This window comes from Cupressus sempervirens, chromosome 5 (assembly GCF_028749045.1).
Source record: "Cupressus sempervirens isolate cs-2001-9-10 chromosome 5, ASM2874904v1, whole genome shotgun sequence".
NCBI classification, from domain to species: Eukaryota; Viridiplantae; Streptophyta; class Pinopsida; order Cupressales; family Cupressaceae; genus Cupressus; species Cupressus sempervirens.
Window position 1 is genome coordinate 819,330,050 of NC_143122.1, and position 13,774 is coordinate 819,343,823.

At 33.8% G+C, this 13,774-nt stretch overlaps 1 protein-coding gene across 1 annotated transcript in view; it reads left to right on the forward strand.

The window, feature by feature from the left end:
- Positions 1–13,774, forward strand: part of LOC149558416 (uncharacterized) — a 30,310-nt gene that overhangs the window by 11,802 nt on the left and 4,734 nt on the right. Inside the window, exons 4-14 of the mRNA XM_089832658.1 lie at positions 2,088–2,153; positions 2,337–2,408; positions 2,566–2,638; positions 2,897–2,934; positions 3,034–3,144; positions 4,957–5,076; positions 5,216–5,296; positions 5,391–5,459; positions 5,702–5,779; positions 6,031–6,210; positions 6,368–6,469. Of these exons, the coding sequence (XP_089688784.1) occupies positions 2,088–2,153; positions 2,337–2,408; positions 2,566–2,638; positions 2,897–2,934; positions 3,034–3,144; positions 4,957–5,076; positions 5,216–5,296; positions 5,391–5,459; positions 5,702–5,779; positions 6,031–6,210; positions 6,368–6,469 (990 nt within the window). The remainder of the gene's footprint in view (positions 1–2,087; positions 2,154–2,336; positions 2,409–2,565; positions 2,639–2,896; positions 2,935–3,033; positions 3,145–4,956; positions 5,077–5,215; positions 5,297–5,390; positions 5,460–5,701; positions 5,780–6,030; positions 6,211–6,367; positions 6,470–13,774) is intronic.

The following is a 13,774-nucleotide window of genomic DNA, read 5'->3' on the forward strand; positions in this document are numbered from 1 at the left end:
ACATCACATACCAAAATCAACAACAGATACCAAGTACAAATCAAATACCAAAACCAAAAAGATACAACCACCTCCAAATCAATGTCCTCCAACAATAAAAACACCACCAATGAATAACTGGCATTCATTAATAAAAGTTAACTGTCAACGATAATTGACATCCAATCAATAAATAATAACTCACAATAAATACACCATCAAAAGTAATATCCAACATGTACACCACTGGAGGCAAATATAAAGAAATCATGAAAGAGACTGAGGGTACATATTATGGAGTGTCATCACATGAGCCAACTCTAAGGTTACATTGACAGTCTCTTAGGACCCTGATCCCCTAGTAACTCTTTGCGGAACTTGAATACTCTCTTGTGAAGATGAGGAAACTAGTCATACGTCCCAAGGTATCATCCCATTCTCATCCTTAGCCTATACAAGCACTCAAGGCATAGATGAGGAAAAAAATATTGAACTTATCTTTTTAATTTATCTCAAGGCATGCGGGAGGAAAGTATTTTAATTACTATGTTAAACACACATAGTTTTTAGCCATATGATTTAATCCCATCTTTTGTTCTTGTTTAGTTTGAGCCATAAAGATGTGCTTAAAAGTAAAGTAAGAATATACATGTTAATATAAAATTGTTATGCTAATATACTTATTTAAATCAGTAAGTATTTTAATGTCAAATCTCTTTGTGCATATAAAATATCATGCAATATTATCATGTTATTAATTTAAATAAACTTAAATCATGAAAGATTTAATTAATAACATAAATGCATATAATTAGATTAAAAAATTAATATCAATTTCATTACTAAAATATTTAATTTGACTTTTATTTAAATCCAATATTAATATTTACTTTTTCATGATGCAACTCGAGACAACTCAAACTTAAATTATAATTTTAATTAAGTTATCTACAATTTCTCTCATAATATTAAATATTCATAACTACATGATTATGTAGTGAACTCCACCTTAAAATATCACTAAATCCAATTATATATTTATTAATTTGTACTCCACTTCATAAATAAATATATAAAAAGTTATATCCTACTAAGAGTTTTAAAAGTAATTGATATTAAAAACCCTCTTATAAGAAAATAGTATTTATTAAATTATATATATATATAGATAAATAATTAAATTTTTAAATTTTTAAAAATTTTTCTTTGAAAATAATTAATCATAAAATAAAATAAAAATAGTTCAGTAAACATTGAATCATGTTAGGTTTTTTCTCTTGCGTTCTTGAGTGGGGTGTTACATCTTTGAGAGAGAAGTGGGAAGGAAATAAAAATATGGATTAGTACTGCCCGTTGTTGACTACTAGTATTTCAAAGGAGTGAACTAGAGTACAAGAGCATCTTTCTTGACTACCACTTCCAATTCTTTAAAATTCTTCATTATCATTCTCCGTTATTAATGAGAAAATGTTAATGTGATAGTGATGAATGCTGCTACTAATCTTCTGGCATTCTCTAGTTGATTGTTTGGCTTCTAGCTGGTGTATGTGTTATTATTATTGCAGTAATGATGGTTTGAGTTACCTTGAGAAAGCTCTGTGAACTGTGAGTTTGTTATTTTAAATTTGAATGGATCAAATGAAGTTAAGCTCTTCAATAATAGCAAGGACTTCTGTTTCATTGTTGGTTACGCAATCAGGGTGAGTAGCTCCTGCACTCATAAAGTTACTTAAACAATTGTGGAAGGTGTAACTAGCTACATCTATATTGAGTTTTCTCTTACAGAAATATGTGATCTTGTTTTTGGAAGCCCTCTTGGATGAGGGGATCAGTTGAGATTCCTCCTCCTTGAGGTGCTCTGATACAATTAACAGGAGATTGAGGTGCTGTGATTCAATTAACAGGAGAATATATTACAACAAGTTAAGGTCATGATTCTAATAAATCAGGACTATAATGAGATTTGAAGGCAATGCATGAATAGTGTAGCACATAGGCATAAGCTTGAATATATTTAATATGAATCTTCTTTCCTTTTTATTAATTTCTTCAATTAAAATCTGAAAACATATTCATTGACATTTGGATTTGTGATGTCTTCTATTCAGTTGTTTTCTTCTTGTGGGGAGATTGTAGAGACTAGGATGATGAAAGACCAGAATGGAGGTTTTAAGGTTGGTCACTTGCTTATTCTTTCCTTTACATCTTCTAATTATGATATTTTGTAGATGAATTTAATGAAATTATCATTCACAAAGTGGGGATGTAAGTAATCATGGTAAGCAATCTGATTCTGTTATTGTTTGCCAAATATAATATAACTAATAGCTTGTCTTGAAATGATCGGAATATATCAGGGGTATTGTTTTGTGCGATTTTCCACTAAAGAAGCTGCATTAAAAGCTCAAAAGGAAAAAGACAAAATTATAGTGAGTGTTTATTTGAACTTGCTTCAACTTCTGCTTGTTGACTTGTTTTATGGCTTGAACAAATGGAGTGAAGTTTTTTTTCAATTTTTACTTGGGTTTATTATAACGAGTTTTGATGTGCTAGCTGCAACTTCTAAATTATATTTTATGATTGTAGTTCCAAGGCAAAAAGATAGGGGTGGCTGCTTCCTCTGACAGGGATATGCTCTTTATAGGAAACCTTCGAAAGGGTAATATATGTTTCTGGTTTTTTTTGTGGAACTGGTTGACAATATGTGCTCTGCTTGTAGATATTTTATATTCTAAATTGTTTTGCATTTGCTCACACTTTTATAAAATTTGACATCTCTTTCAGGTGTTCCCTCATGATAATAATGTTATAAATATGAGAATGTATTTTCTTCATTTTTGTGTTCATGTATAATTCATAACAGAAAAAGTTGTGCCTAGTTTGTGGGGTAATGTATTTTGCATTTTGCATTTTTCAGATTGGCTTCCTGAAGAAGTGGACTCTATGGTTCGTCAAGTATGTAATTTGCATAAACTCATCTATTTAGTTTTAAATCCTTTCGCTTGTTTGCATCCAATTTTAATTGATGTTTTTTCTTTTGGGATGTAATCTCAGGCATTCCAGGATGTTGTATCTGTAGACCTTGCCATGCCTTTAAGCACAACTGAAAAGGACAAGAAGAAAAACAACAGAGGATTTGCTTTTGTTCGCTTTTCTTCACATGGGGTAAGAAATAGCCTGGATCCTTAACCAATTTTTCTGGTTCTAAAACGAGTAACATCACAGAAGCTGCTGATTAAGAGTCTAATGAAGACTACCTTCTAAATGTAGGGAATTTGATGTTTTTCTTAGATTTTGAAATTAACTGGAAATGCATTGTCACATGAAAGATCCTACTGAAGAATGTTGAACAAACAGGGCATGCTTTTTATTGCAAATTTGGAAATTACTCTTATGCATTGTTTATGGATCTTGTGTATATTACTGATTTGAGCAACTATTTTCCCTTTTGGCTGGGTGGCTATTGACAGCATCTCACATGGACCATGTCCTCAGTCACACCTTCTCCTGACCATGCGGCTTTATCTTTTTGTAAACAGTATTTTTCTTCTGAAAATAGGATTTGGAGCTGTTGGCATAACTATTATGGCTAGTACGTGCCATTTTCTATATTGTCTGATTCATGCAGCAATTCTCCTTGCATTTGTTTTCTTCTGCACAAGTGCTTGTATTCATGGCATTTTTCTAATCATTAGATATGCTTATGAAGTGTGTTTCATCTACATTAATTCTTTTCTGTACTAGCCTGAACCTGACATCTATCCTGGACAGTTGAACAAATCTAATACATTAATGGTCATGGTTCATTATTTATGGATGGATATCTAGGCAATCTTATGAAGTGTGTCCCACGCACATGAATACTTTTTCCATACCAGCCTGACGTCTGATACATCCATATGGAACAGCTGAGCAAATTCAATACATTAATCCCTCTACTCATTCTGAAGCTTGATATAATCTGATTCTTTTTGGTATGTACTTGCAATTCATGTTCTTGCTATTGTGTTTTGATCATTTAGTTGCACATACATTCTCAATGAAAGTGATTCTCACTCTAGTTTTCCCCATTCAAAAATGATATGTTAAAATATTTATCAATATATCACATCTGTGAAAGCTCAAGTATTTTTGATCTCAGACTCTGATCCTGCACATTTTCTAACATCAAAAGTAAGTACAGTTATAGTGGATACATTTTTCACACTTTATTTATTGTTATCTTCAAGGCATATTTGAATGGATGTTTCATGTTGATATCTACCAATTTTTATACCACAATACTGGTGCGAAGTCACGTCTTTCTGCTACCCAATTACATCAAAAATTTGAGCAATTATATCTCATTGTTTTTCTTGTGAAAAATTTCAATTGCAAATTCCTTATATGGTTGCTACAACTGGCACACTGGTTGCCATTGATTTTTGTCCATCAAGAAAGAAGATGCTAAAACTTGTTGCATTAGTCCAGTCTAGGGCATACTTAAATTCTAAGTGGGTATGCCAACTTTTAATACCATAGTTCCAGCGCCGGACTGTAGTTATAGTAGAAACCTCAGTTTTATGTACTGCACGTGTATTGCTTGGGTATGTTTCATTTGTTTTTGACTGGTGATTACAATCAATTTTCCATCATGCCATACTGTTTTAGAGACTGAAAGTTGGGACATGGTCAATCTGGTGGCAACATATATTTCTAGGTCTCAGTTCTATTTATTTTTCTTGTAGATGCAGTTCAAGTACAAATTCCTTTGACAAAGTGCAATCCTACAACTGAAACAGCACATATTGAACTTGTTGAAATATCAATATCACTAGAAAAGTTCTCATCTTTGTGTTCAATTCATCTCAACTCATTCATCTTGGTTGAAATTTTTCTCTCACAATCAAGAAAGCAAGGGCTTCTCAATTTAGAATCATAAGTCCAATCCCAACTTCCCCCCATTTTGATCTGGTCCATTGGGAAATTCCATAACAGGCTGCGGCTCGTGCTCATCGAGTTGGGAGCAAACAAGACTTTCAGCTTGGAGGCAAGTGGCATCCTATAGTGGATTGGGCTGAAAGTGAACTAGAGGCAGACCCTGCTGAATTGGCAAAGGTAAATGCTTTTTGCGTTGCGTTATGTGTTTCAAGGTCTCATATTGGGTTATATGCTTTTCATACATGATTGAGATAAACAATTCTGTATCAGCTATCATGTGTTTCTGACTTGATATGATTTGGTTTTTGAATTGCAGGTTAAAATTGCTTTTGTCAGCAATCTTCCAAACAATGCTAATGAAGACTTTTTAAGAAAGCTGTTTGAACCTTTTGGGAAGGTATAGTTTTTTCTTCATTCTTTATTATAAAATGAAAATTTGACAATAGTCAATTTTCTCAGTTGGTTTTTGAGATATTTGTGTGTGGCTGCAGTTAGAAAGAGTTGCTATATCCAGAAAGAGTAATGTGCCTGTTGGCTTTGTTCACTTCTTGACACGTGCAGTAAGTATAAAATCAGATGTCGCAACAATAATTTGTCATAAGTATGCTTTGTTCTTTTTTGATGCCACAGTTTGATTGATATAAAATTACAACATTTGTTGAACGCATTTGAGGTCTGATGTATTCTTTTGACTTATTTTTTCACATTCTATAATGTTTGTTATGCTTGGGTTCTTTGTTGAGTGTGTATGGTGCATATTTTGCAGTTCGTTGCTGAATGGGTATCATCTGTTTTGTAACAGGACCTTGATAAAGCAATCAAAGAACTTGATGGCAAAACTATTGATGGTCCTGATAAAGGTCCAAAGTTCAAGATACAGGTTATTCTTAAAAGTGCCATTCAAATAATTTTGTTCTTGTGCACCCTTCCATTGAACATCACTTTTATTGTTTGTACATGATAGTTTTGTTTCTATTTTAAAGCTCCTATGTTTGTAGTGTTCACCTGATATCAAAATATAGATTATAAAGTCCATTAGAATTCTCATTAGCTTCATTCACTGATATAGTTATGTGGCTGTTCAACCGTTGTTTGGGAGATACTTACTGCATTGTTGATTTTCTCAATTAGGTAACGGTTGCAAAGCCAGCGGAGAAGGCTAAGAAACGAAATCGTGAAGATACTCAAAATGTTGCAAATAATAAGCTCGCTGTAAAGGGTAAGCCATCATTGGATGTTGCAGGACACACACTAGATTACTTTAATCTCCATACGAAAGTTCCCCGACTGGACACCAAGCCCTCTTTAGAGGTTAGTATGCTGCTACGGTAAATATTTTGATAACAGTTAGCAATTTATCTATCCTCTTGAAGTCAAGCTTATGGATTCACGAGTCGTTGTTATTTGATATTTCTATGTTTACTTCACAGCTAATTTAATGTCATTATGCATGATTCAATGTGTTCAGACTGTGGCAGATCCATACGAATTAGCTGTTCTTTCATTGCCTGCATCTGTTACAGATTGTTTACTTCGAATCTTTCGCCAGGGTCTAGCCACACGTTATGATGTAAGTGAGATAGTCCTTGATGAAATTTTGAATTCTTTTGACATATTCATTGGTTTCTATGTATCTTTTAAAACATAGTTCTCTAACAAGGATAATCACTTCATAATCATCTTACCAATTACATGCATTAGGAATTTGGACAAATTTAGTCCATGTTAAGGAAAAAATTCAAAAAAATATAAAATATATGGTCCCAATTTTAGTCCTGTCACATGTATTAAATATGTTCTACTCGAACTTGAAATATGGGCTTAGACATCCCTTCTTGGCTCAAATTAGTTTATGAGTAGCAAGATGGAGTTGGTCCCTTTTTCTAGCTCTAATGGATTATGAGTTAGCAATATTGGGTTAGGCCGTCTTCTTGGCTTTAAAAGGCTTATGAGCAGCAAGATGGCATTAGATCTGCTTTTTGGCCCTGAATAGCTTTTGAGTTGCAATATGGGGTTAGCCCCTCTTCCTGGTTCTAAATGGCTTATGAGCAGCAAGATTGGGTTAGCCCACTTCTTGGTGCTAGATGGATTATGAGAAGCAAGGGGTTATGTCCTTGTGCTGGCTCTAAACTTATGAGCAGCAAGGTGGGGTTAGGCACCCTTCTTTGCTCTTGGGAGCATTAAGGTTGGGTTAGGCCCCTCATAGTGATCTCCTCTCCCGAAGCTAGGATGATGGACTATTGACTTAGAGGGGCCCAAGAGGGCAAGTGTCTGCTCGTGGGCTTGGTGTGGGTGCGGCTACAGGGGGACCTATCATGCTTCCTCCCTGAAACCAAGGTTAAAATAAATTATGTGTTCTTTTTAAGAGAAGTCATCTAAAAATACGTGTCTTTATGTTTATGCTTCATGATTTTATGTATATTTTGTGTTTTTGTGTGTGCCCTGTGTTAAGTGATGATGATTATTGTAAACATATTTCTATCATTATGAGATTTCTAATTATGGTTGATCTAGGCTATTGTGCAAACATTGGGTCAATCCAAATTGATTTCTAACATTTACTAGTGTTAGGGAAATAAAGATAAATTTAAAATTACAAACCTCTCAATTTCCAATCATCAGTTGAGATAACTCACATTTTGTGAAATAAGGGAAAAGATACATTTTGTGAATTAATAAAAGATAGTACAATATAAAACAACGATTTTAAGATGGCAATGATATAGAAAGTAATTAACAATTAACAACCAAGTTAAGACAATTAAATAAATAAAGAGGCACAGGGTATAGATATCAATCCAAGGGGCATTGAACTCTCCACCAAGATTGAGGGGTATGTAAGAGGAAGAAAAGGCATCATCCAAGGGGCATTGAACTGTGAAGAGAGTAAGCAATCCATCCAAGAAGCGTCAAACTTCACAGACGATTTCAGATTTAAAGAAAGAAATCAGTGAATCTTGATACTTGCAAGGACCTAATTCAGGATAGAATGAGATTGAATAAAGCAAGAACAGGCATTGACCAGAATAAGATTAAATCAATCAAGAAGATCTCCTCTGAGTAAGAAATATTTAGGCCATGCAGCCGATTAAGCAATCCATCCAAGAAGCATCAAACTTCACAGACGATTTCAGAATTAAAGAAAGAAATCAGTGAATCTTGATACTTGCAAGGACCTAATTCAGGATAGAATGAGATCGAATAAAGCAAGAACATGCATTGACCAGAATAAGAATAAATCAATCAAGATCTCCTCCGAGTAAGAAATATTCAGGCTATGCACCCGATTAAGCAATTTAGAAGGTACTTGGGTTGATCCCAAATGAGTGCACAATACATTGACCTGAAGCAGTAACTTGGATATATTTTCATCACTCATTCTATGTGCAGTTAGTCTTTCAAAAATTGTTATTTTTACTTAAATTTGACAACCATTTACATGTCTAAATATTAATATTAATATTAATTTGGTATTTTGAAAGTATATACATAAAAAAATCACCCTAAAAAATTACGAGTTTTATATACATATATAATAACAAGAGCTTTTTTCAAGCTTGAGTCCCTTGCTTTTGGGATCGTGGAGGGGGTTATAGCTAGTAGAGTGTGTGTTCAAAACATAAATCATCTTGATGAGTTTAGCGCAGTTGTTGCAAGGGACGCAGGAATATTTTTCTTATTTTTCTGTTTAAACTGCAATTTGTATAAGCAACTATCTTTGATCGTGGATCATTGGCATGATGTAATGGCTGAATAAATTTTATACAAATATTATATACTTTTTTGAATTTTAGGTATAGCCAAATTCAATGTTTAGATGCAAATTCACATACTAAATTAAACTCACATAGAAATTATTATTTTTTAAACAAAAAAATGTCAAGTTATGAAATTCTATAAGAAAATTAAAATTTTTGTATCAAAGTGCTTCATAATGACATTGAGTTTAAATATGTTTATCATCTTTTATTATATTTCAAAATTACTTTTATATTTTTATGACTTAAATAATAAGAAACTTAAATAATGATAAATTTAAATTGGGTAAAGAATTTCATCACCGATGACACATTTAATAGCTCATCCACCCTCTTTAACCAGGTACCTCATCTTGTGTCATCATATTTTTCTACTCCTATTCCAAACATCCCTTCCGCTTTCCTATATTTCCAACATTGTTCTCTAATTAGAGATGCAATTGGTGGATCATGTTCAAATCTACTAATGGCTTCATAAAACCCTGTCATAATTTCAACATCACCTTGTCTATCAATGCGAAATAGTTTAGGCTCCAAATAGCAAGCTGCTGCATGTAAAGGAGCGTACATCATTCTCCATCTAGAATCAATAGTCTCCCATATCTCCGTGTACTTTGCTTCCACATTATTTAGTGCCTTCTGAATAGCTTCCTTGCAGCGATCCATGCTTTCATAAAGCATTCCAATGCAAGGAGTGTCACCATCAACCAAACAAAGCACATCAACAATTGGCTCGCATATATTTAAGACATTTGTCCCACTTTCCCAAAAGCTGGTATTTAAAACAATTTGCTCTATGATCTTCCCCTTAGCACTTTTAGAGTGTAGAATTTTTCCACCCATTGGAACAAATTACAAATCTCAAAGCTGGTTTCTCTTCAACCACTCTTTTCAAAGTGATATAAAATGAAGCAAATCTTGTATCACAAGGCCTCCAAAACTCCCTAGATGCATGTTGCTTATAAAGACTCAACGTGAGACGATGATTTTGTATGAAATTCACGACTACTCTTCCTCTATGAATTGCTTCATGTATCGAAGGGAATTTTGCCGAGTCATGAAGCAACAAATCCAAACAATGAGCTACACATGGACTCCAATAAATTTGTGGGTACTTCTCTACAGTCAGCGTTCCAACTTTCACACAATTTGCTGCACTATTAGTAACCACTTGAACCACATTGTCAACCCCTACTTCAAGAACTGCTTCCTCTAATATTTGAAATATATATTCAGTTTTTTTATGATTCATAGTGTCAAGTAACCTTCAAGAAGACAACCCCTTCAGGACAAGCCACTAAACCATTGATCAACTACCTTTGACACATATTCAACCATCCATCACTCAATATAGTGCAACTTGTTGCCTTCCAAGAGGCTTTAACCACAGAGAATTTCCCAATCACTCTTTGACCTCTCTAAGAGAGTTGTTCTCAAAGCCTCAGAAGTGGGAGGTATGTACCCTTTGCCAAACTCTGCAACCTTTTGAAATGTAGCACGAAAGTGTAGATTTCTAGCTACATTGAATGAAATTGCACTTGTATAGAATAAATCAGCTAGTAAATCATCCACTTGTTGTTTCTCATGTGGTTTTCAAAAGCCGTTCAATGTTCCACTCTCTTTTGATGCCATTACAACTTGAGGTAGACATAAAGGTGAAGGTATAGTAGATGTGAATCTACATACATGATCTTCAATTCTTTGTTTCTTTTGTGCCTTCTTCATCTTTTCAGCAATAGAAGATGAATGCTCTCTCTAAAATAGCTCTGAGCCCTTGGGTCACACTTGGACATGCAGTAACACCTTCACCTTTACCCATCGAAATACCAAGCAAGTGATCCATGACCCTTGTTAAACTTCAAGTAATAACTTTTGGACACAAGTTACACTGAGCTTTATTAGCACCATTACGAGTCACATACTTCCACGCCTCCGAAGTTGATTTATTGGGAGCCATATTACAATCTGCAAAATTAAAAACAACATAATATATTATATCTAAAAGTTAAAACATTAACTAAACATTATTTGAATGAAAAAATATTAATTATTTTCAACTTTAAAACAAAATAATTCAATAAATTAAAATATAATTAAAATATATCAATGTAAAATCATCAGAGGAGGTAATTAAAGCTGTGCAAGATACGCTTGGGCCGTTTTTTCAGGAGGCCAAACATCGGTGGAAGTTGCAGGTCGACATAGCAGCCATGATAATGGCTTGGGGACTGTAGATTGGGGAGCATGAACAAGTGGTAGGATGGGTGATGAGAGAGCTGTTTGAGGAAGCATTAATCTCGAACATGGATGCCCTACTGGAATGGGCTCACCTAGGTTGGGCTTTTGATTTTAGTGAAGGATATGTGACTGAAGAGGAGGGTGTCGAAAAGGGGATTCTCCCATTTGTGAACTAGCCAAGAGGACAAATCGACCAAGAAGTCCACGAATGAGTGCCGCCATGCTTGGCAGGCACTCAAATGTGCAATTCTGGACTTTAATGAGGAGAAAAGAAGGATGATGCTGCCACAAAATTTTTCAAAAGGCAAATGCTCAGCAAGGAGGAAATGTCAAGCATGACATGGAGAATGTGTGCTCAAATTTTGAAGTAGTAATGATATGCAGATGAAATCATGTTGGGATCGATAAGAGCAGTGAAGAACGCAGCTGATGGTAGAAACAGAAGTTTTTGAGAAGCAGAATGCCATGTAATACACCCATGCAGAGAGGCAGTTTTGGTTTGCTGCAGTTTCTTTTTGGCGGAGCCCAGACAATGGAAAAAACAAATGATTGGCGCAGAATGATTTTTTGATTTCGGATGGAAAGTCGAGGGTATGCGTATGTCGAAAGATGATGTCTGTTTTTGTATATATGTAAATGATGTAAATGGCCTAATAAGAGGTCCTTTTTTGTTAGATTGTATAGGTCTTAATTTTTTTGTAAAGATGGTCCACAAGAAAGTAGAAAGGACCTTGAAACTATGATGTAATCATTTCTATATTATTAATAAAATCAATCCTATTACCGACCAAAAAAGTAAAAATATATCGATGTAAAATAATCCAGTGTCATATTACACTTCTATAATTACATTATTTGAAATATACATTTATAAAACATAATAAAGTGCAATTTTTTTATTTATTAAAATTTAATTGAACATAATAAAGCAAAACAAAATAAAAATATTACTGTATATCTAATTCATTGTAAGCTCTAATATTTTAAAATAAAAGAACTATGATATTAAAAAATTAAGAATATTTCAATATTTTAAATTATAATTTTTTAAAAACAAATATTAGATAACCATTATAAACTATTATATGAAAAAACAAGTACCATTACAAATTATTGTAAGAGAAATTGTGATTAAAACAATTACCAATTACCACATTTAGAATAGTCTCGTAATAAGAAATTTAACTTTTTAATGATATTAGATAACCATTTCCTAAAGTTAAAGTTATAGATTCAATAAAACTAAAAATAAAAACTAAAAATCAAAAACACCTCCTGTGATTTTTCTATAGTCAAAAGCAAATGTCAAAAATTACAACATCCATATTTAACCTAAATTTTTTCTGCCTAAACTTTTTCCTGAGCAACAAATCTCGATGGTGAACTTGGATGTGGGCAAATGACTAAGTTGCAGAGCGTTGCAGATTCACCTCTTTTCACTTCTTCAGATGGAAGCTTCGTCTCTGCAGCATACCCAGGTTGCAGATTTGCCTCTCCAGCACACTCAGATTGCACACAAATTGCAGAACCACTGGCTTCTGTCGTTTATGGGCATCGAGAGCAACCACTTATAGAAAAAAATTGGTCCAAAAACCCTATGAACGATTGTAGATCACAGATAGGGTAATTTCTAAATTTTTAGAGCAAAAAAAATCATTCCATTTTTTTGCTACGAATTTTTAGCAATTTTAGACGCATATTTTGGGAATGTCCCAAATTCAGCAAATTCCGAACTTCATTCTTGAAGTTCGCCGAATTCTGTGACTAGGCCCCAGCTGGTCCTCCAAAATACGACCAGACAAGGGCGGCTCCCAATCCATAATTGCAGTTTAAACTTTTGACACAAAATAAATGAACTGACAATCTCAACAGTTCCACCTAGTATTTAGATTTTTGCTCAATATTAATATTCAGGCGCTTCATTGTTATATTAAAAAGAATGTATTATGTGAATTCTGTGCATTCCAAGTTGCATAGAATTTGTTTGCCAAACAAATGGGGTCAGAATAACAATCAATACAGATGTGCTCGGGGCGTTGTAAGCAAATTGTAGGAACATTGTCAGACTCCTGTGTCGAAGCTTATCCAGATGCCATATGCTCTTATTGTTGAGATAAATGTCAATTTGGCAATTTGGCCTCTCAGACCAAAAACAAGCTCAAGACTATTTTCTAATGGCAATCTCTAATTTTTGTATGTGATTATCTGAAAAATCCTCTGGTCCGACAAAAGAAATGTCCGCAGGCTTGGGACATTACTGAGATGGTACATGATTTATAAATCTGACTCCTATTTTTTTAGTTCATGTTGTCTCATGAAATGTAGCAGATGATAAATGTATGATTTTTACCTCTTAAATAATTAAAGCATTATTTTTAACAGCATTATACACAAGATTAAGAAAACAATTTGTGTTTCACAAGGCCAGTAGTGAATTTTCTATTTTGCATACAACAGTTCTCAAGTACATGGCATGAAAATTAAGAATTGTGGCCATAATTAGAACCTTCTTGGTACCAAAATCTGATACAGACAATGGGGTTACAAGCTCCAATTGCTACTATTTCACGATTAACAAACATTGTTGTTCTCCGCATTTGCCTTTTTTGGTTTTAGAGGGCTGCTAGTAGGCACAATAGACTAAGAGATGAAAACTAAACATTCTAAATGACCTCATTTAGATGCCCAGTCAATTTGCTTCTAATTTCAATTACATGATGGCAACTGGTATGGGAATCTTTTGGGAAATCATTCCCCACGTTGATCTACTATCATCCACTGCATGTTTTTTTTTTGCCAGTTGTTACACATGCCAACTACTAATCTCTGTACATTATTCAAGTTTTTTGGTTAAGTGTTGCATGTACATTGTTTTTTCA